Source organism: Diabrotica undecimpunctata, chromosome 4, assembly GCF_040954645.1.
Source record: "Diabrotica undecimpunctata isolate CICGRU chromosome 4, icDiaUnde3, whole genome shotgun sequence".
Classification (NCBI taxonomy): Eukaryota; Metazoa; Arthropoda; class Insecta; order Coleoptera; family Chrysomelidae; genus Diabrotica; species Diabrotica undecimpunctata.
In genome coordinates, this window is record NC_092806.1 from 151,287,509 (window position 1) to 151,312,855 (window position 25,347).

A 25,347-nucleotide genomic window follows, 5' to 3' on the forward strand; every position below is an offset into this window, starting at 1 on the left:
TCACAAAGGGTTGTAGCGCCATTAGAAGAAGAAGAAGGGGGTAACATTTGCTCTATTCAGTTGATTTTCCACTTCTGTTTCGAGCTTTCCGTAGCTAGATAATGTGATGCCTAGATATTTTAACTCCATCACTTTTTCTGTTATCTGACCTTCCAGCTCCAATTTACATCTTAGTAAATTTGCTGTTATAACTATGCATGTTTTGTTGTTGTTGTGGTAAATATATAAATCTGTGGAATAGAAACAGGCCTGGAATCTGTGTATTCTAATACAAGCAGAAATTGAGGAGAGTGAAGCATATATGTAACAGAATTTACTGATGTTACGAGGTTATCATCGTATGCTAATATCGATGTCAATACATCGTTTACTAATAAGAAAATCAAAATAATATGGGTCCATAACATCATAAAAGTTCCCCTTACATTTCAATAAGTAATATGCGGTCCTTTACACTGAACCAGCTGTAACAATAGACATAATCACGATGTGTTTTATCGTATATAATACCATAAGAGAGAAAATTTTGCCGGCAATATTTTCGACTGGTATGAAAGTTTGTCGCCTGGCAATTTTGGCGAATTAAATTTTGACAGTTAAATCACGAGACGTCAGTCGAGGCGTGGATTTAAAAGAAACTGATAATAATGATGATGTGTTACCTGTACTCACTTATGGAGCGGGACTATTAATACTTACAAAAAGGTATTAAATAAGATTCGCGTGGCTCAGAGGGCTATGGAACGCCAGATGTTGGGTGTCTCTCTGAAAGATTGAATCCCAAACGAAGAAGTGCGTCGTAGAACAAAAATAACAGATGCTATCGAAAAAATCGCGTCGCTAAAGTGAAATTGGACAAGATATGTTGCCAGATTATCAGACAACCGATGGACAAAACCTATTGTCCAAGAGACCAAGACAAGAAACACTACAGAGCATAGGACGCCCATCAACAACCAGCTGGACTGACGATCTGAATCGTGTTAGCGGTAACTAGATGCAAGCTGCACACGATAGAGACATATGGAAAGAGCTGAGAGAGACCTATGTCCAGAAGTGGACGCATGCAGGTTAATGATGATCGTGATTGCGTTTTCAAATGATGCATAGATTTCGAAAACATGTGAAACAAGTAATATGGCATTTTTAAAGTTACTCTCTTTGTTTTCATATTATATTAAAAACTATAATAAATCAATCTTCTACAGCATTCTACACTATGATTTCTATGTAATATAATAAATTGTGAGACATCACAAAGTAAATGTATATCACATAAATAAATTCTTTGGTATTGTGTTACTGACTGGTTGAAACAGAGAAATCAGACAGGTTTTAAATTTCGCACAACTTCTGAACGAGCCAGACGGTTTAGTTCGGTTTTATTGTATGTATGTATTTATTTGATCTACTTACAATGTGAGATGCAAGTGACTCATCGTCATGGGTAGGCAGGTTGTTATACCCACGTTATTGCTGCTCGTTTGCGTGGTGATTTTTTTTTCGTATCGATATTTTTTAACTGTTAGTCCAATCAATAAGATCAAAAATAGGATGTTACCTCCGATTTCTATCTTTATCTTAATGCATCAATTTTGATGAAATTTTGGGAATATGCTCTACTGATCTCCTAATTATTCAAAGTCTACTGTATGCTTATTATTTTTTAGGCGTGAAAACTAACCCTTATACATATTGCCAAAATTGAATAAAACTATAATTGGTTTCAAATGAGTGTAGAGTAATAAATCATGAAGTGTCATAAAATTTGCCTGAATTTCGGTGTCGTCATGGGCGTAGGCAAATGGACGGATGTCAACTTCGTCGTCAAAAATTGATGTACCTCAAAATATCATATTTTGGATATTTTGTGATAACCAATTTTATTTAATTTTTCGATTAACTTATTCTTCAAACTCGTATTCCATTATATGGTCATTAAAGCTAATTACATTTTTATTTATAAAAACAAATTCACTTCCTTACTGAACGAATAAAAGCATTAGAAGAAACTGATAAGGGTATGACGCACCTCCTAATATTACTAAGAACTAAAATAAATCAACATGAAGACTAATAACGCGTAATGAGGTTTTACTTACACTTTCATTATAATCCCTCTTTTATTTTATTATTATCATTCGACATTCGAGTTAGTAATTGTTACTACACCAATTAAACGTACAGTAATATTGTGATATAGAAATAGTGAAAAAGTTATAAAATGGCGACATTTACTTCAAAGAAAAGAGGTGTAAAAAATTCTCCGCTATCTGTTTGTGAAAAAGTTATAATTTTAAATGTATATGATTGCATAAAACACGATCACCCTAGTTTGTCTGTGCAAGAAAGTGTTGAGCGATGTGCCCGAATGACTGGAATTGGACAGTCCACGATTTTTAAATTATTGCGAGAAAGAAAGATATCAGGCCAGTTAAGTCCATGCAAGAGAAAATCAGGAAGACCAATAAAAATCTTAGGTGAAGACACCAAACGTGACATTCGAAGAAAAGTTCATTCGTTTTATTTTAAAAAGGAAATACCCACCCTTGACAAAATACTAATGGAGATAAGCCAAGATAACGATATTCCTTTGATATCCAGAAAACTTTTATGGAAAACTTTAAAAAGTATGAATTTTTCCTGGGAAAAGCACAATCGAAAGGCACTATTACTGGAAAGTGATGAAATCATTTGCTGGAGACGAAAATATTTGAGAACTATAAAACAGTACCGCAGAGAGCACAAGAAAATTTTTTATCTTGATGAGACGTGGATAAACGAAGGTTATATAGTCCAAAAAATGTGGCAAGATAAAAATGTAACAAGTGCTCGCCAAGCTTTCATAGAAGGCCTTTCGACGGGTATTAAAGTGCCTTCGGGAAAAGGGAAGAGGCTTATAATTGCTCACATTGGAAGCGAAGAAGGATTTTTAAAAGAAGGTTTGTTAAGCTTTGAGTCGTGTCGGACGGGAGATTATCATGAGGACATGAATTCGGATGTCTTCGAAGACTACTTCGGGGAAATGTTAAAATTTCTTCCAGCTGATTCGGTCGTGGTTATGGATAATGCACGCTACCATTCAAGGCGCATAGAGAAGGTACCAACTTCAGCTTGGAGAAAGTAAGAAATTATTAACTGGCTGTCAAATAAAGGTATTCAGTTTGAGACGAATTCAATAAAGAAGGAACTACTAGCCGTAGTAAAACAACATAAATCTCGCTTCATAAAATATGCCGTAGAAGATGTAGCAGAAAAGTATAAAGTAACTGTGCTACGCCTACCGCCATATCATTGCGAATTAAATCCCATAGAACTTATATGGGCACAAGTTAAAGGATATGTTGCAAGGCACAATACCACATTTAAAATGAAAGATGTCAAGGTATTGTTTGATCAAGCCATTATGGAAATCACATCAGAAAACTGGCAAAAAGCAATCCAGCATGTTTTAAAAGAGGAAGATAAAATGTGGGAACTGGACAACTTGGTCGATCAGGTGGTTGACCCTATAATTATAACACCAGGGGATGATGACAGTTCTTCGGATGAAGACTATAGTGATGTAGAATTGTAATAACGTATCCAGTAAAGTTTTTGTAGTTTTTGTGAATAAATTGATTTAAACTCCCCACAAGTGTTTCAATATGTAAAGTTCATTCGTGTGTGTTTGTGAGTATTTCCCGATTTCGGTTCGTATATATTTTATTGTTACATTTTATATTTTTTTAATAACACTGTTCTGCTGTATTACATTTTTATTTCCTTTAATATGATTTTTAAGAATGCATATTCTTTTGTCAATTAACCCACTAGCGCGCCTCTGGCTCAGTGTTTATCTGTCGATAACAATGGACTAATCCCTTAAAACAGGGTGATACCTACCTGCTCTTTATGAAACGACAGAATTTTGCAATGCGGACGGAATTTATTGACGGATTATTGACGGATTACCCTGTAGCGCTTTTGAATACTTCATGAGATTTTATTACTCTACACTCATTAGAAATAGATTATAGTTGTAACGTAAATCAAAGTACTTTTTAGGCTTCAATAGCGTTTGATGAAGTTAAATAAAGGTCGTCTTTTCATTCTTTAACACGTTATTGTTATTGTTATTGATATTTTGTTGATATTGACATCAATTATCAACAAAAACATAATGCCGTAGAAAAAAATGTTTCTAAATGGCTTTAAAACTATTATAGTCCAGGGTGTGAGGCCGCTCCCGTAGGAAAAATGTTTCTGATTCGGTTTCTTTGTCTTTTCCTTTTTGTCATTTACAATAAAAATATCTTTTTGTAATTTTACATCCCTTAAAACTAAGCCCTTATGATGGACAATACACAAGTAGAGGAAAAAATGGTCTTTGCAGAAAAAAAAAATAAAATTTATACAAAAGATGTATAGAAAAATATGTTTGGTTTTTTACAATAACTCGTTTTTTTTGTTATATTACGTAATATTTGAACGACGCCTAAAGGCACATGTAATTCGGTTTGTTACGGCGACGTGACATCACGATTAATCTGGTGCATTAAAGAAATCATAAAGATTATTACATTTTTATCGGTTTGCCACACACTTTCAATATTAAACAATAATTACATAGGTTTTTAGCGGTTTCAGAAATCGTTGATCTAATTTATATTGGGTGACTACCATTTCCTGTTACACGAGATTTATATCTAATCAGTTACACTTTATCTAAACCATGCTATTATAAGGTTGTTAGATACGAAATCTGTTATATGATTCCGTTTTATAATTATCTTTACAAAACAACAAGTAAATACATATTTAAAAAATAAATCAACAAACCAATTCAACGGGGAAATGAAAGACCCAAAATAATTCTTGAATAAAACAAAAACCTGCAGAATACTATCAATTTTTACAACTGTTTGATTTCGGAAGTATTTTTCTCATTGTATACGAGGCTTGTTCAATCGAAACCCATGTGGTGCAGAAACAAATTATTGGCAAATATATCTACAAATAATTACTCCTACAATTAAGGCACATATCCCATTGTTTCACCAATCGATGTCTAGTCTGCTTAAAGAATTTTAGCTGTTGCTCGAAAAATTCTTTTACGGCATTTTGAATTTCTTCGTCCGACTGAAAACGATTGCTTTTTAACGCCTTCTCAGTGCCCGAAAATGTGAAAATGTTGAGAGTGGAGACACTAGTCTAACATAATGATGAATTATTGAAATTTCCATCCGTTTACCCCTCTTTCGGAGGATTTTACCAATTCCAATATTCTCACTCTTGCGCATTTTTTGATTGGCTACCCATTGGTGGCTTTACAGCAAAGGAGTATTCGAGATTTCAATCTAGGTCCTACTCAAAAGTTTCACTTAGTAACACAGATGATGCAATATTTTTTTAGTCAGTGATACAAAGGTGCTAACTGTAGATTCTATATATTAATAGGTGATGGATTCGACCGTGACTTAACCCGAGATGTCATTTTATTCCGAGCGCTCTATTTTGAAACTGTATTAGATTTTTTGAAGATCGCTGCTGGCCCTTCAGTGGCTATCATATCACTCCTTTTATTCTAGTCGAAACGCAAAGTACTTTTTGTTTGCAACACTCCTGTTTAAACAATTGTCAACAATTTGATTTGCTAAAAAGTGTTTGTTTTTAAAACTTCGACTTTTCTTATAAAAGAACTTGATTGGTGTATGTAGTGTCAAGAGCAACATGAAAAGCAGACATTTAGTGCTTACTTTTTTATATAGTTTCTACTTATTGCCTTGCTTGTACGTTTAGTAAACGACTAAAAGATTTCAGAGGAGAAAATAGCCTAATAACTCGCGACGCCCTTGTTTACTCTCCACGGCATTCTAGGGCGCCCCGACAAACACTTACGGAATCGATGATTATAAGAAGATAAGGCACATCCCTTTTCAGTGTCCTTATAGATATTCGATTTTCTGGAGAGTTAAAAATATAGCAAAAAAAAGAACAATATTTAGAAAGCTTTCTTTATACTTTCCACCGAAAATATCAATAATTATAATAACAAGGATCTGAAACGGTTTTCTTGTGGCATGTCTTAGTTAACTACTATGTTTATATGGGATTAAGCCACCATTGATTGCAATGAAAATTGCATTTTAACTACGTTTCGATTTCATTTTCAAAAAAGATTTTTTTTAAATGTGAAAAAAACGTATGTAACTAAACAACTTGTTAGCGGGTTATGTTTTTCCAAAACAGCCATGCTTTTGAACAGCCAGTTGAAAATCCTTTAATAGTACATTGGTGGTCGTAATCATCACACAATAACATGGAAATTTGACAACAGTGAGTAGAAGACCTTTTAAGATCTCTGTGTGTGTTGGTTTATATATGCATTCTGTTGATAGTGTGTGAAAAACTTCTCCAAAAAAGACCTACTCTAGAGAAAGATAGATAGATACGTTTATTGACAATTTTTACATAGTAAACACTACATATGTCATGTCACTATATAAATAAATCACTTATGTATACATAGGAAATAACTAAGAAATAATACAAGAACACATATAATATAACATATACAATGAAAAATAGAAATATAAAAATATAAAAGAAAAAACAATTCAGTTAGGTGTACAATAGTTTTCATAAAAACGACCATACTAGGAGCTCAAACACACAAATTCCTGTTTACTATTCGCTCCGTGCGTGACCATGGTAGGGGTACTTTGAAACGATGCCAGCGTGCGTAGCGGCGAAATATGACAAAATTGGACCTACATTTTTACGCATAAATTTTATCAAAAATGTGTGCAATAATAGCAAAAATAGTAAGTGTAGTTTTTATAGGTTCCCAAAGATTACATATAAATTAGAGAAAAGAAAAAGATGGATCCGTGCTATTAATATGAAAAAGTAAATATCACATAACCTCATTTTTATGCAATTGAAAAATTTAAATAATTTACCTTAAATGATATTTTATAAGGCTTCAAGCTAACTGCAGAGTGCCTGATGACTTTAGCTTTTATATCATAAATTTTACTATTACTGTTTTTAAATATATGCTCTTTCACGTGAAAAACTTGATTTGCCAGTACTAGATTTTTCCCTTTCTTTTCCGTTTATGGTTGAAAAGATATATTATGATGAATTTTGAGAAACCCAGTTTTTAATACTACATTTATTTTGTACATAAACTGAAAAAATATAATTAAAAAGTTAATTATTAATAATTGTCAATTTCGCATGTATTTAATAATGTCAAACATATGTCATATATTTAACCTGAAAATTGGCAGGTCCAAAACTGTCAGATGAAGGCGGTAGGTGTCGCGTCAGTCACGCACGGAGCGAATAGAAACAGTGTTCCAGCAAAAGAAATGTTTTGATAATTTATAAAATTGTAGAATTTATTGTCTTAATATCAATATTTTTGTTCGGGTTAACAAACAATTATACAGATTATAATCTATAGTATTATGTTGTGTAACACACAATCTGGAATATGGTATAATGATATGACTTTTGTTTCTTGTATTGTACTAATGTTGATCAGCATGTGTTTTTACATCTTCTATATATATTACAGTAGACTCTCTCTATAACGAGAACTGAAATGACAGACTAATTACCTCGTTATAAGCCGATCTCGTTATATCAAACAATCATAATACTGTGTATACATATGAATCTGTAGTTTTCTAAACCATTAACTTCCTATAGTGAAGCCATTCGGAGCAATATAAGATGCTAATAAATATTGTTTGAATGGCGTTTTTGAAAAAAAGTTATTTACTTTTATTGTCAATGAAATATATTAAAACAAAAGAGTTGTTTACTTTTATTATCAACGATATACCTACGTTAAACCAAAAAAGCTGTACCTATATTTTTTTCCAACTACATAATGTATAAATCGTATTTTCAAGGATAACATAAACTATTGCTTCTGCAATTTTAAAAACTCTGTTATTTTTAACTGCTTTAAATGGTCCAGTATCATTCTATCATATATTTTCTAAAGATGTGAAACAGTTGTATTTATTCATTGTAAAGAAGTATATTGCGGGCTGCAGTTAAGTTTATTGAGGGGCTGTTTGAAAAGGTATTTATTTATAGCCACGACCGGACTAAAAACGTAAAAAACACGTTTTTGGATCTTATTTTCTCTCGTTATAACCAAATTTGCCTCGCTATAGACGGTTATAGTTCAATAGAAATTTCACGGGGCATCTAATGTATCTCGTTATAAGCGATACCTCGTAATAACCGTGTTCGTTATAGAGGGAGTATACTGTATTATAAACAGTTAACAAACTTTCAAATATATTTATTGAAAGTAAAGGAAGAATACCATACTTTTTAAACAAGGGTTTGCAGCTGGCGCGATATTCTGCTGAGTCAATAATTCGGATTGCTGCTTTTTGGAAAGTGAACATTTTATATGCATAGGACGAGTTTCCCCAAAGAATTATGCAATATGTTAGGATACTATGAACTCTTCTATAATAAAGTGACCTAAGAATATCTCGACTCACAGAAGTAGCCAATCTGCGCATGGTAAAAATCTGTGAGGCGAACCTCTTACACAATCCTTCAATATGGTGCGACCAGTTCAACCTTGTATCCATAGTAACACCTAGTAACTTTACTGGTTCTGATGGTTTAACCCATCTATCGAAACTAAATACTATTGTCTTGGTTTTTGCTCCTTTAACTTAAGTTTGTTACAGTTAGGTTAGGGAGGCACAAATTATGGAAGGCACTGGGGAAAACAAATATAAATATAGAATTGATTGAAGCAGTAAAAATGTTGTACTACCAACAAACAACAAGAAATAAAACAGGAAATCTGATAACACCGGGATTCAAAGTGACTAAAGGACTAAGACAAGGATGCTGTATATCCCCAACATTATTCAAAATGTACCTCGAAGCAGCACTCAACAAATGGAAGAAAAAATGTACGAATATGGGCATACCTCTAATAGACTTAACTTTGTACACTCTCTGCTTTGCGGATGACCAGGTCATCATCGCACAGAGAGATGCCTTATTACTGTAAAAATTATAGTAGTCAACACATGAGAAATTTTTTAATTTGTGTATGCATTCTTTCACATCAGATGCTACTATTTGGACCATAAAGAACGAACTGGACCTTCTATTATAGGTAGCCTGGTAAGATAGTAGTTTATGTCATGCTCAGAGTTTCCTATTGATTTCGATATAATATCTACTATATTCGTAAAATATTGGTTAATCTCTTTTGGTGTTAAGTTCAGATTGAACGTAGTATTTTCCTTATAGGTTTCTTTTTTAACAATACTCCATATTGTCTTACTTTTGTTAGTGGATTTGTTTATTATGTTAGCATAAGCAGTACGTTTTTCAGCTTTTATTGCTTGCTTGTATTTTTGAAAATGCTAAAAGTGTTTGAAAGTGCTGTTCCAAAAATGTTCAAGAACTTCCTAAATATTTGACAAAGCAAGAAGAATTTGCTACAATTCCATTCGTGAAAGTTGTAGATAAAAATTTAATAGAAATATCTCAAGAAATACATAATTCTGCAGTACAGTATGTATATGGATATGGCAGTTAAGTTTTAACAAAGCTATCATGTACAAATTGCATAAATGTTATTGTTAATAATAATAGGCGAACGGTTTAGCCCTATAAACAGCATAAAGCGACTAATTTTTTTACATTTCTACATCACTAAACCTTTTTTATTCGATTCTATATATTTTTTCAAGTTCAAATGTATTTTTTTACATTTTTCCAAGAATGCCGGAAATTGTTATTAACAAATAACTCATAACAAAAAAACAATTTCCCGAATTGCTTTGATTAAAATTTTTATAAGTCGTTCTCATCGAAATAAATACTTTCTATCTTGGTAATTTTTCGAAAAAATTGTAAATGTAAATAAAAAAAATGTAAATATCATCGGTTATCAGGTATATTAATTAAAATCGTCAAAGAATATTTAAATCAGAATAAAGATAAAATCTATTTTAGAGATATGTTCATGTAATCAAAGTTTTTATTGATTTAATGTTACTTATCTTGGCTAATATTTTTATTAATAATCATACCTAATTAAAATCATGAATGTTTTCATGAAATCATTTTTTTCATACCTAATTAATTCAAGATAAAATACAATCTGATTTCAACGTGCCCGATTTCTTTCATGAGTTTAATTTTGATCACCTACCTTTTCGTAAAAAATATTTTTAATATATTACATTTATAATAAGTGTATTTTTCGTACTAATAACTATGTCTACGAGCCCCTTCCCATATCAGTTGGTCCAACGTTAGATTGATAAGAAAATTAAATTTTAGAAAACAAAAATAAAAGCGCAGCGTAAATTTTAGAAGTTTTAATGCATCCAACAATATTTTTGAATTTCCTAATTATAGAAAATATTTTATAACGTAATGAAAACTATCGATTAAACAGAATATAATAATAATAAATGAAAAAAAAACGCATAGAATATGTAATATTAAAAAAAAAGTACGTCAGGGCTGCATTTTATTTTATTTTTATTGAAAAAACATAACCCTGCTAACAACTCGTGTGGTTATATATATATATATATATATATATATATATATATATATATATATATATATAGTAAACTCTTAAATATTGGGGAAATCTGCAAGAAATACTCTAATGTGTATCAATTGTTTCGCCGAACGTTTTCGCCAAAGAGAATTAATTTGGCTTCTTCAGGGCTGAAAGAGAATAAATTATAATTAGCTACCATATATTATCTATTAAACATTATTGATCTTACCGTAACTTAGAATTGTAGAGTTAGAATATTAAAAAACTTTGCTAGTAACATAGTGGTGTTTTTTGTTACTATGTGCAAAAAAAGTTTTTTATAAGGATTGAAATGTATGGTAGCTTCGAACTTGACACGTAAAGGCTTACCCAAGGTTAATCGAAAAACCCAATGCAACTACATTTAAAAGGAGGTAATTCTTTGAATTGTCGGCAATAACTAAATTTTTGATTTTTAGATAGTTAAAAGTGAGGTTCTGTTTAAGCCAGAACGCAAGCGCTGACAACTCCATTATTAGTTCGTATGAATCTTTATGTCGTTAAGGTTCATTGGTAAAAAACGAATGAATTTAAATCCCAGTAAAGGGAAATATTATTTTGATTTTCTTTATTTAATTATATTATATTGTTCATGTATTATTGAATCTTATTGAGACGTATCTAAGAAAAGCAAGGGAATGTTATATATTTTTTGTTAATGAAAATTAATTATAAAGGTATGTTAGTTGTTAATGGATATATCAGTCAAGTTAGTAATCTGTGATATAGTATTGTTCTTGGTATCTGATTTAAGTAACAGGTGGTATATATCGCTTAGATTCTTGATGTCACTCTTAACATTAATGGAGAAATCGTTAAGGAAAATATAAGACATTTCAATGAACTCTCTTTTAGATTTATTGTTCTCACGGTGGAGAATTGTGGTGTTAGTATAGTCCATGAGATGACCAGTGGAATGGACATGTTTGGCTAATGCACAACGGTCAGGGTGAAGTCGAGAATCACTTTTGTGTAGTGTAATACGTGATTTCAATAATTGAGATGTTTGACCGATGTAGGAATTGTTGCAAGAGAGACATGGAATGTTGTAGACAATATTACTAAGCCTATCTATGGGAGTCTTATCTTTTATCTTAGAATAAAGATTATTAATTGTTAGGGCTGATCTACAAGCTACATTAAGTTTAATGTTGTTATTATTATTGCCAAAGCTATTTTCAACACTTTTCAGAATCCTTGTTAACCCCGGAGTGATATCTCTGAAATATGTATATGTATATGAAATATATAAAATATTTGTTTATAGGAGTATCCGAGACTGGGTTCCCATCCTATCTAAAAATCAAAATTTTAGTTATTGCCGACAATTCAAAGAATTACCTCCTTTTAAATGTAGTTGCATTGGGTTTTTCGATTAACCTTGGGTAAGCCTTTACGTGTCAAGTTCGAAGCATACATTTCAATCCTTATAAAAAACTTTTTTTGCACATAGTAACAAAAAACACCACTATGTTACTAGCAAAGTTTTTTAATATTCTAACTCTACAATTCTAAGTTACGGTAAGATCAATAATGTTTAATAGATAATATATGGTAGCTAATTATAATTTATTCTCTTTCAGCCCTGAAGAAGCCAAATTAATTCTCTTTGGCGAAAACGTTCGGTGAAACAATTGATACACATTAGAGTATTTCTTGCAGATTTCCCCAATATTTAAGAGTTTACTATTTAACTAATCTGCAAAGATTAAATTTCTTTTCTATATATATATATATATATATATATATATATATATATATATATATATATATATATTTAAATATATATTTTCCACATTATTTAAAATATTCTTTTTTGAGAACTACGTATTTCCGAAGTGAATGCATTTAAGATTTAAAATTCCATCGGAAAATTAACACGAATTAGTTCTATTCTTATTAATACAAATTTTAATTAAAACTGAATCCTAAGATACGATGAAATGTATTTTTGAACTAAATTTTTAAAGTCTTAAAACTTCGCTATAACGTCTGTTAAATCCCTTCTTACTGAATTTTTAACCAAATGCAGCTGGTTGCAGCCAACCGGCTCTCTGGGGAAATTTACAATTTGATAGTGCTCCAAATTGTCCAAGTCTCTAGTTACGTTTGAGAATTGTAAGTAATTCTGAGAAATATATTTGATATCTGTTATTGGATTTGATTTTAAATTCGTCCTTACATATATGGGCGTTTCTCTGCTATTTGGAAATTGTCTATACAAAACTGTCCTAAGCAAATTTTATTAAATGTTGAGAATGTTTGTTAATAAAATGAAGGGCAATAATAAATTAAATAGGTATATATGTATCCTTAAGAAGCCCACACATTTTCCTCTTGGTTTTTGAGTTATGGATAATTTTATGCGACAGGGGACTGTTGTAGCGATCCAGGAGAATGTTTTTATGGACAAAAACAATTATTTTACACAAGTTTATGACACTAAAGTCAGTTATAATTAAATTTAAAAAACAAAAAAACATTACTTCTGCTAATTATCACAACCTATAGTTTAGGTTGACATAATACTTTAAAAAATTTGTACTTTTGAATTAACTAAAGTAATTAATATTAATTATACGATGCCTTACAAAAAAAATCAGTGTTCACATTGTACTTCAGGAAAAAGCTTTAAATTAACTTCTTTCTCAAAAACCGGTACAGATATAGGAGAATAATAAAATAATCTTAGTCTTTTTAACCATAAATCTGGGTCTGGTAACTTTTGCAATATTTGGTTAAAACTGACATCAGAAATCTGCCGTAGAACTAAGAGGCAACCGCTATTTTGTTTAGTGCTACTACTGCGTCTGCTGGAGAACCCCGCGTCTTAGCCATTAGTTAAAACAGTCCCCTGGTAAGATTTTTTTGACTATTTTCAGAGTTTTAATAACGAAAATTTGTTTAAAATAAAATTGATTATTTAGTATGTAGCCACAGCTGTTTCTTTAATCTGATATATTTAAATTATTTTATTTTATTAAACAATAAAACAAAGTTATTTAAACATATCAGATTAAAGAAACAGCCGTGGTTACATACTAGATAATCAAATATTTTAAACAAATTGGCGTTATTAAAACTCTTAAAATAGTAAAAAAAAAGCTTCCAGTTCCACAATAGAACAAACTTCACACCCATTGGGTTCCGTTTCACGATCTAAATGTCCCGCTCCAATACAAAATCTAACTCAGCGCGCTTTTCAAATTTTAACAGATGACTGTTTGAAAATTTGAGGACAGCATTTGCACCTAGATCTTTTGATTTTAAAAATATAATGGTGATGTCTAAAGGTGCTTACCCGTTTTTTTATGTATCTGAGTATTTTTATGTATTTTTTATTCAGTTATTAACGACAAAAAAATAAATATAACAAGATTTGTAATTCTGTAAAAAGTACTAGGGGACTGTTTTGAGGTGTTTGAAGTTCATTTATTTAAATATTCCATTATTAAATTACTAAATATGCTGTAACGTACCAAGAATACCTAATAATACATCGTTATTGATACAAAAAATTTTAAAAATATTAACATTTATTACATAAAATTAGCTTGGGACAGGGATTTTCCATTTAGTGGAGAATTACCGACATTTAAACAGAGAGGGCTTGTAAATCGATTATAATCCATACTTAATTTTAAATATTTATGTTTAGGATAAAATAACGCGAAAAGGATATCAAAACGTGTTGTAGGAAATTCATGCTTTTATAGTTTACTAAGCGAAGAATTTGACAGAACATCACTACAAGTTACTGGCACAATAACAGCAATTGTGATCAAAAGTACAGCTGGTTCATAAAAAAACTGATACGACTCTAAGGCTCCAGTACATACCACTGAGGGAGGTGACAGTGAAGAGAACAAGCACTTTCTACCACCAGGCTAACGAAGATCCTTACGACCAGAGATATCCTCATCAAAAACAGGATACAGTGATTATACAGAGAGAAACATAGACTCATTGATCATCTAGTCAATCCAGGGGCTCTAGCCAGGTGGTTGATGAAGACAACTAAGCAGGGATGTAGGACTGCTTCCTAAAAAAAACTGATACGACTCTAAGGCTCCAGTACATACCACTGAGGGAGGTGACAGTAAAGAGAACAAGCACTTTCTACCACCAGGCTAACGAAGATCCTTCCGACCAGAGATATCCTCATCAAAAACAGGATCCAGTGATTATACAGAGAGAAACATAGACTCATTGATCATCTAGTCAATCCAGGGGGTCTAGCCAGGTGGTTGATGAAGACAACTAAGCAGGGATGTAGGGCTGCTTCCTAAAAAAAACTGATACGACTCTAAGGCTCCAGTACATACCACTGAGGGAGGTGACAGTAAAGAGAACAAGCACTTTCTACCACCAGGCTAACGAAGATCCTTCCGACCAGAGATATCCTCATCAAAAACAGGATACAGTGATTATACAGACAGAAACATAGATTCATTGATCATCTAGTCAATCCAGGGGGTCTAGCCAGGTGGTTGATGAAGACAACTAAGCAGGAATGTAGGGCTGCTTCCTAAAAAAAAACTGATACGACTCTAAGGCTCCAGTACATACCACTGAGGGAGGTGACAGTAAAGAGAACAAGCACTTTCTACCACCAGGCTAACGAAGATCCTTCCGACCAGAGATATCCTCATCAAAAACAGGATACAGTGATTATACAGAGAGAAACATAGACTCATTGATCATCTAGTCAATCCAGGGGGTCTAGCCAGGTGGTTGATGAAGACAACTAAGCAGGAATGTAGGGCTGCTTCCTAAAAAAAACTGATACCACTCTAAGGCTCCAGTACATACCACTGAGGAGGTGACAGTAAAGAGAACAAGCACTTTCTACCACCAGGCTAACGAAGATCCTTCCGACCAGAGATATCCTCATCAAAAATAGGATACAGTGATTATACAGAGAGAAACATAGACTCATTGATCATCTAGTCAATCCAGAGGGTCTAGCCAGGTGGTAGATGAAGACAACTAAGCAGGGATGTAGGGCTGCTTCCTAAAAAAACTGATACGACTCTTAAAGCGTATTTTGTAGAAAATTGAGCAGTGTATTTTGAAGGATAAATATTTATTATTTTTATACTGTCACTGCCAAATCTTAAAATTTGTCAGATAACTTATTCTGTTCAATCTCAAAAAATGGCTCCACATGTTAGCAAAGAACTAAAAGCAAGAATTGTAACGAAATTAGAAGATGGTTGGTCACTATCTGCCGTAGCGAACCATTTTAACGTAAGCAGAACAACAGTTTTTAATATTAATAAAAGATGGAGACAACAAGAAACTTTCGAAAGAAAGCAAAGCTCTTACACCACAACAGAAGCAATCAAGACTTATATTTGCTTTAAACCATCAGCTACAAAATCAAGATTTTTGGGACAGGGCAAGATTTACAGATGAGAACATTTTTCAATCTTCTAAAAAGGGCAAAATTTAGGTGTATAGACCAGATAATAATTGATTTAATCCCATATACGTTGGTCATTTTAGCGCCAATATATGGGAATGGCATGGCGTATTGATGACAGGTTTGTTGGGCAGACTTATCTGAATATTCTAGAAAACATCATGTTTCCCAGTGTAGAACAGTTGTATCCAGAAAATAATTTTATCCTCCAACAAGATAATTAATTGTCCTGTTCACACTGCAAATATAATAAACCAGTGGCTCAAGAATAACAACATCGAAACCTTACCATGGCCCAGCTACAGACCAGATTTAAACCCAATCGAGAATGTGTGGGGGGTTATTATAAAACGGTTGTATCGGCGTAATTTTATATCTCAAAACGCTGAAGAGCTGTGGCACGGTATACAACAGGTTTGGGAAGAGCTCTCTGAAGAAGACAATTTCATAGTTCCTTTCACGCAGATGGACCGAAGACTACAAGCTGTTATCAATGCTGATGGAGATACATATTACAAAATATTAATTTTATTTTTACATACCTAAATTTAGTATAGTTTTGGTCTTCCAGACCCCCGCGTTCTTTCGAGAGTTTCTTGTTCCCCCCATTTTTTATTAATAGAAAAACTGTGGTTTTTGCTTATGTTAAAATGTTTTGCTGCCTCTGATAGGGCCCAGTTATATTTTAATTTGGTTACAATTCTTGCTTTAATATATTGTTGAGTTAAGTCGTTTGTTTTATTCCTTAATAATAATAGAAATAATAACAATATATAATGTAATGTCAGATTAATTAAATACACTGCTTAAAATGATCAAATCTTACTAAGAGTCGTATCAGATTTTTCGGAACCAGCTGTACATATGAGAAAGTTGCTCAAACAATACAAAAATAGGGGAAGAGCCAATGGTATCTTTGGAAATATAGGCCAGTAAAAAAAAACTGAAAAAATCTTATACAGGTTTTGAAGATTTCCGAAGTGAAAATCGAAACGACAAAATGAACTTATTTTAAAGTACAATTTTGGCTTATTCCCAATAAAAATAGTAAATTAAAATAGTTTTATCATAAAAAAATAAACAACATTTTTTTGAAAGTTATATCTAATATTTATAATAAGTAGTTACAATCTTTTTTAATTGAATATTGTCGACATTTTAAAGCTGAGGAATGTGTTTTCGTTTGATTTAACAATATTATTAATTACAGTCAGTTGTTCGTATCGTTAATCATACGAATCGTATACAAAACAAACAAGTTTTCAATTTTAAAGTCAATTGTGCGTGTATTCTTGATATAATATGGTTTTCTAATAAAAATGAACAAAACACTTTATTTGTCAATAAAAAACATACAGGTTTAAAAATTGTCCCCCTACTGGTTCATATTGAAATATATTTTTCTACAATCGCCTGGAAAAACAGGATAGGAAAAAGGTAAACCCTGAGATCGACAAGTGTGATATTACTGTACTGAAGACTCTAGAAAAACTGCTCGTTAGATACATTAGGGGTGTTACATTGAATAAAATTTTTGATATATCAGGGACAGTATGCGTATAGAGCAGGATTTTCTATAGAAACCGCTCAGCAGCATCTCGAACAGAGGGTGGAGTACGTTCTGGAAAGCTAAGAGGTAATCCTGTGTGTATTTATCGATGTACTGTGAGCATTCGATACATTTTAGAAGCAATCACAAGAGTAATTAGGTTGACAGGAATATACGGAGCAAATGCTTATATGGCAAATCTAATGGCACGGTCAAAAGGATAACGCAACAGACTCTGACTGTAGTCACAGAAAGGATAAATCTAGGGCTTAATATACTATACTGTTCGAATAAATTGGGACAAACGAAAAAAAAAAACATTTTTGTCTAAAACCTTAGTTTTTAATCAGTACGTACCATAAGTAGACTGAAAAATCTATATATTAGTACGAAGTATTACCTCCTTTTAGCAGAAATGACCTCTCCAACACGTCTTGGCATTGACTCCACTAGTTTAGAGCACATCGCACATATTCTTAACTTCACCTTCACTTCATCTAACAAATCTTGATTTAAATCGCTGCACAAATAAAATGATTCATCAATGAAAATCTCCTTTTTCCAGTCCTCCATCATCGGTATTTTTTGTACTATACTAATCGTTTTTATCATTTTCTGTGTTAGAAATTGTTTTTTCTCCGCTTTTTTTTTCCTTCCGGCAATAAAATTGAGGTACTTACTTCAACACCATAATCCAATAAATCCCTTCTAAGGTCTGTGCTTGTCTTTCTTGGGTTTTATTTGCTATTTCATATTACAATTTTATCAGTTATTGGCGTCAGTGTTTTTCGTTTGCGCCCACATTTTCCTTTTCTTTTTGGAGACGACGATCGGGATTCGTAACATTCTTGAAACACTTGATTTTTTCACACCAAATGTAAAGCTATATTTCCTACAGTCATAGACGTATGTTCATTAAGAGTGAATATTTTATTACGCTAATAGGAGTAAGATCTACCTTGCACACAACTGAACTACTGACTCTAAAACCAATCAAATAAGTATAGGCGGTATAGGATAGTCAGTCCAGTTTGAGGTAGTTCGGGACATCACCGGTAATCACATACTAACTCGATCAGAAAAAATGTTTGTTCCGATTAATTCTGAACAGAAGTCCAAAATCATGAAATGTATCAAACTGAAGAATTTAGAGGGATTAGGTCATCTAAACCTGGATGGTACAAGTTTTATCCGATTAACCCCACACTAGCCCTCCTATATTAGCCTTACAATTATTGAGTGAATTTCTTCAAATGTTTTTAAAAAATGTTAACTACCTTCAGTTTTCTTAGAAATCGACAACATATTGATTTTTGGAGAAACATATATTTTTTTTCTTTTCAGGTGTGTAACATCGACGATCTCGAAGATGGAAAGGAGTACGTGGTGTGCGGCAAGGGCGAGATGTTCAAGAAAATCGAGTACACCAAAACGGACACCCTCCGATCCAAACGTCTTTCCAACACCAAGTTCACATTGAACAGTTATTCTAGTGTGCCTAGGATAGTGGTACCCGATTGTGTACGGCCGAAAATCGTCAATATTATACGAAATGGAATTAAACCCAGAAAGGTAAGTCTAGTTGACTATCTACTGTCTTAATCATTTCAGTTTTGTTTAACTTTTTTACTTGAAAAATATTATTTGCCTCAAACATAATTCAAATTATTTGCTTAAAACTTTTTTCGATCTGCTCTTGTCTAGTTTTTGTATATTTTAGCTTTTCTCTTATTGCTTATTATTTCTTTTATTAGTTACTTTGGCATACTTCTTCTATTTTCTACATTAATTCTTTTCTGAACTCTCGTTTTCTCGTATCATTGCTTTGAACCTACAATGTTTATTTGCACATTATATAGGATGTGGCAAAAGAAGCGGGACGGTCGAATATTTCGCAATATTTACATCGGATTAAAAAACAAAAACACGTGTTCAATATTTTACAAAAGTCTATTGAATGGCAGAAAACACAACTTTGAAATCTTAAATAGAAACCACCATTTTTTTATGTCAGATTTGGATTCCTTGTGCAAAAATAAGTAACTTTTATTTGAGACATTTTTTCGAATTATTGATAGATGGCGCTATAATAGGAAAAATACGATTTATCCTAATACCATAGGAAACTTATACAGAGTAGCGATAAAGTATGGAAACACGTTAATTTCTGTGAAACCGATGAATATATATTTATGAAATTGTAGGATCATAAATGATATGATCTGCATTTTTTTGAGAACATTTCAAATTTATGTGACGTCAGCGTTTAGCGTATCGCCGCCATCTTGATTTTTTTTTAAATAGCAATCTAGGCCGACTGATATATCACAGAAAAGCTTATTTTTTCCTCGTTTCAGCAATACCAAAAAAGTACCATATTATGAAACATTCTATTACATTGCAATTTTATTATTACATTTTTATTTTTCACTATTCTTAGTACACCACTGATAGATAGATAATCTAAAATTAAGTAGGCGTTGAAAAAATGTCAAAAAACATTTTGTATACAATAAAATGTCAAGTTTTAAATTAGTCTTACTTATATTTGATATCTGCAGTGTTTAAAAGTGATTTAAGAATAATGCGAAAATGATCAGAAAGAGGATGAATCAAGATATTAATGTTAATTGGTTATGGTGATAGAAAACGTACTTATGAAAAAGTAAGTCAACTCTTTAACAATTTAAATCTTGAAAGACCTCCTATAAATAGATAAACAGCTTCTAAAATTTTTAATAAATTTATCGAAACCGGTAATGTACGGGATCGCGCAAAATCTGGTAGACCAAAAACTACAACTAATGAAGATACCACTGTAAATGTCATTCTAGAGGTTCAAGAAAATTCTAAAACATCTACGTATGAACTATACAGAACACATAGTATTAGCAGGAAGACATTACAAACCATTTTACAGAAAAATAAGTTCCACCCTTATAAAATTCAAAACCACCAAGAATTAACAGAAGATGATTTTAATCGGAGATTAGAATTTTTCTGAAACCGTTTTAGAGAAAATTGATAGACAAAACGATTTTTTTAGATTATTTTGTATTTAGTGATGAAGCGTCATTCGTACCGCTTGAACGGTACTGTTAACAGACACAATTGCCGATATTGGTCAGATTCCAATCCACACTGGATGGATGAGACTCACCCACAACATCCACAAAAGGATAATGTGTGGGCTGGTTTAGTAAAAACCATTTGATAGGTACAGGCAATATTTGAATATCGTTTTTCCCCAAAGATGGATTGGGGGAAGAGGTGCAATAGAATGTCCGGCAAGATCTCCCGACTTAACACGTTCACGACGGCATTAAATTTGTCAGTAACATTTATTGACGTTACCAGATCCCTGTATCTGGTAACACTGTCTACTGTTCGGACGATACCAGACCTATGGGTCTGGTAAACATATCTATAAATAAATGGTTTCTGTGACTTTGTATTTGAAATTACCTTGAATCTAACACTGCCATCTCATAGTAAACACTCTAATCCATTTCTGGCAGACATAGCACCAGATTCCGATGTCCGGTAAAGTATTTACGGTATATAAAAAATATACTGATACTTATGTGGCAATTTGAAATATTTTACTTTTAAAAAATAAATAAAATGATCAATTTTTATTTGAAGTAATATTAAAGTGTACAAAAATATATAATAATTAAAATAGTAATTAATAATTAGATATGTCTATCATTAAAACAAGTTAAGCACAAAGCTGGTTTCTTTTCGCAATTTTCACAAAAAGTGTTTACTTTGGTCACCTTCTTGTCAGCTTCCTTACTTTTCATAGTCTGTCTCAACTTCTTGTAACAATCAACGCAATTTCGTCTACGTTTTCTACCAGGACCTTCTTCTCGTTGCAGACAATGTTTTCGTTTTGATAAGTTGGTTTCAGAAATACACTCATTTTGATTTGAAAGTTGTAATGCTAACTGTTCACGAAATGTTAGCATTGGTATCTTTTTTTCGATGTTTGTTTTATTATAGATAATCCAGCTGTTGATTATTGTAGCACCAAAGATTAGTTCGAAGACTACCTTACGATACCACTTAAGACCTTTTCGTAAGGAAGAATAATAAGCTGCCATTTGGTCACTGTAATCTACACCTTTTTTAGCTTTGTTGTAGTCTTGGATAACTTGCGGTTTAAAAATATATTCCACTGGTTCCTCCCTTGGTTTTGATCTCTTTTTCTTGCCCGTAGTGCAGAAATTTAGGGTATGCTCAGGTTTACTGGATAACATTAATACCGATCTCTTGTCTTGCCAACGGATTACCTTTATATTGTCCTTATTTTTGATGCCAATTATTTAATTTTTCTTTAGTTTCTTTTGAACTATTCCCTTTGGAATAACTTTCCGATTGCTTCTAAGAGTCCCACAATAAAAAGTTTGGCGATCTAATAGATCTTTTGCAAGAGGAATGCCCGAATAAAAGTTATCAGCATATAAAGTTCGTCTGGCATCTAACAAGCTATTCATTAAGGTCAGCACAACTTTCTGAGAATGGCTTTTGTTTATCATATTGTTTTCTTTTCCACAGTAAACCATCACTTTATATGTATATCCACTGACGGTACACAGTTTATATAATTTAACGCCATATTTATGGCGTTGTTTTTTATATATTGCCGCATACTCAAACGACCACGCCATGGTACCATACTTTCGTCTATGACTACATTCCGTCCTGGAGTCATGATTTTCATAAATCTGTCATTAAGTAAGTCTAAAACATGTCTGATTTTGTATAATTTATCGTTGCTTTCTAGTATACCGTCGTTATTTTGAAAATGTAGATACCGTAGAATTAACAAAAATCTGTCCCTAGTCATAACTGAGGAGATAAACTTATTGTTATAAAGGTCATTTTTGGACCAATATAATCGAATATTAGGCACCTTCACGAATCCCATGCAGATCACGATACTAAAGAATTTTTTAATTTCTTCTTTATTAGTCGGAACCCACTTACTGTTAGATTTTTGTTTGATACTATGTACACCAATTTCTTGTTCTGCATATCTATTGGTTTCTTGAACAATTAATTCCAAAATTTCATCTGTGACAAATAGACAAAAAATATCCAACGGGCTCATATTTTCACATTGAATATTTATTTTAGAATCTGTAGGATATTCATCAAAATCTAATTTATCTGTTTCCTGAATGTCAGTCCATACATCTTCCTCAGCATCACCTAAAAATAAAGATAATGAGAATCAAATTATAAGATTCATTTTTCTTCTTACCAATTTCTTTTTCCGATTCATAATTATCAGTTTCTATATCACTGGATACTTCTTCGTTCAAATATATGGATTCGTCCCCATCAGAATTGTCGCTATCTTCACTAGGAATGTATTCAGGATCTTCATCAGACAAGTTTTCAAATGGATCAGTATCAGATTCACTTTCAGTTTGTATCCAAGCATTTTGGTGCTTGTTTAGCACCATTTTAACCATTTTTTCGCCTCTAGACGACATTTTTATGGATTTTAATAAAAAAACAACAGACTTGTACAATGTTTACTATAACACTAATAACCAGATACGGAGTTCTGGTAAATCCCATAGCGTAAAAAATTTCTTTGTGGGACGTTACCAGGTGCTGGCATCTGGTAACTTAAAACAGAACTAAAATATAAAGCACATCATGACGATTCCGTAGGTACCTATATCATAGATCTCCAAATTTCAGTGCCGGTTGAACGTAAAGTTTATACCAGACCCATGTATCTGGTAGCGGCGTGAACGTGTTAACTCCACTTGATTGTTTTTATGGGGCTATCTTGAGGACCGGGTCTATGTAAACAGAGCAACTAATTTAAATGATTTTAATTATCGCATACGTCTTGAAATGTGGCAGTTTCTCCAGAAATGATCAATGATTATATTCGAAACAATGCAATGCAAAGATGGGTTGCATTGCATTGTTGCCGTGAAACAGACACTTTGGGCACTTTTTGTAAAAAAATGCATTTTTTTCCATTTTATTGTTACTTTTCAAAATTAATATAAATTGTTCAACAATTTCATATATTACGTTTTTTTAAGACTTGTTAAATACTACGCTAAAACTTAGAACTAATTTTTTTTTTCAACAACAGGGTTTTCGTAGTGAAAGATCGTGTACAGATGCAATATTCGTTATAAAGCAAATTACTGAGAAATCACTAGAGTATAATAGACCAGCATTTCTGTGTCTGATTGACCTAAAGAAAGCGTTTGACAGAGTAAGACTCAAAGATGTAATCCATCTTCTGTATAATAGAGAAGTTCCCCTAAATATTATAAAAACTATCGAAAACATCTACCAAAACAACAAAATGGAAGTCAGAATAGATGGACAACTTACAGAACCTCTAGCGGAATAGGCAGCGGAATAAGACAAGGGGATTCATTGAGCCCCATGCTCTTCAATTTGATCATGGATGAAATCATCAAAAGCGTTAACAAAGGAAGGGGATACAGAATGGGAAACAAAGAAATAAAAATACTCTGTCTGCCGCAATATTGATAGCCGAAGATGAAGATAGTCTGCAACGACTGGTCCACAGTTTTAACATAAGAGCAAAATAATTTAATATGACAATCTCAGAAAACTAAAACAATAGTAGTCAGCAAAGAACCAACCAGATGTAAAATAGAAATTGATTGCATCAGTATTGAATAAGTAATGGAAATAAAATACCTGGGAATTACACTGTCTAGTTATGCAGACCTGGACAAAGAAGTGAGGGATCAAGTACAAAAAGCAAATAGACTGGTAGAATGCTTTAATAACACTATATGGCGAAACAGAGACATTAAAACTGAGATGAAGTCAAGAATTTATAAAGCCAGTATAAGACCAATAATGACATATGCCTCAGAAACAAGACCCGATACAGCCACAACGCAAAGGTTACTGGAAACGGCAGAGATGAGATTACTGAGAAGAATTACAGTAAATACGCTAAGAGATCGAAAGAGAAGTGAAGACATTAGAAGAAAATGTAACGTACAGTGTATAAATGAATGGACACAAAATAGAAAATAAGAATAGAATAACCACATAAGCAGAATGGAGGAGACCCGTGTAGTCAAAAATAGCATAGCTGTGCTTTGTGCTCTCCAAATAAATTGGCAGGACCCTGATCTACCTAGCCTTTCGGCATACGACCGTTAGCGACTCCACTGCCCCTACGAGTCCGACACCAAAATGGAGGTGGCACGATGCATGCGCATCGCGGGGCTCCATCTCCCCCGTAGTACTTGTGTTGCGATTACCTCACCCATCCTTTATCCTGTCCCACGGGCGGACAGGTGACGCAGGCAGAGGAATTTCCACCTCGCACGTAGACAGGTCGCCGCCGAGGATCTCTCCTCTACCACTCTTAAATGTCCAGGCGGGTACGTGCCGAGACACCGACATCACGATTGGTGGTGTAAGGCCAAAAGAGGTGTGTACGGGCCCAGCTTGTTCAACCTCTCCTGGTTCTCTTGGAATGAGAGTAGAGTGGTCCCCGAGAGTCTCGTCTCGGATACTAGGAATGCATGATACTATAACTAACATAATAATGTTTGTTATAGTATCATGCTAGGAATGTAGACCGGTGACCGTGACGCCTAAACGTCTCGAGTGCGTTTCTACAGACCCGACACCTCAAGTGACGGCTCTCCACCTCTCAATTCCTACCCATTAGTCGCCTCTTACGACAGGCAGGGCCTTCTGACCTCGGCCGTATTCTTATCTCCGCGAGCCGAACGAAGA

General features: G+C 33.0%; 1 protein-coding gene across 1 annotated transcript in view; it reads left to right on the forward strand.

Annotated features, from left to right (window-relative positions):
* Positions 1-25,347, forward strand: part of LOC140440207 (serine/threonine-protein kinase GA29083) — a 71,022-nt gene that overhangs the window by 19,220 nt on the left and 26,455 nt on the right. Inside the window, exon 3 of the mRNA XM_072530551.1 lies at positions 18,919-19,146. Within this exon, the coding sequence (XP_072386652.1) occupies positions 18,919-19,146 (228 nt within the window). The remainder of the gene's footprint in view (positions 1-18,918; positions 19,147-25,347) is intronic.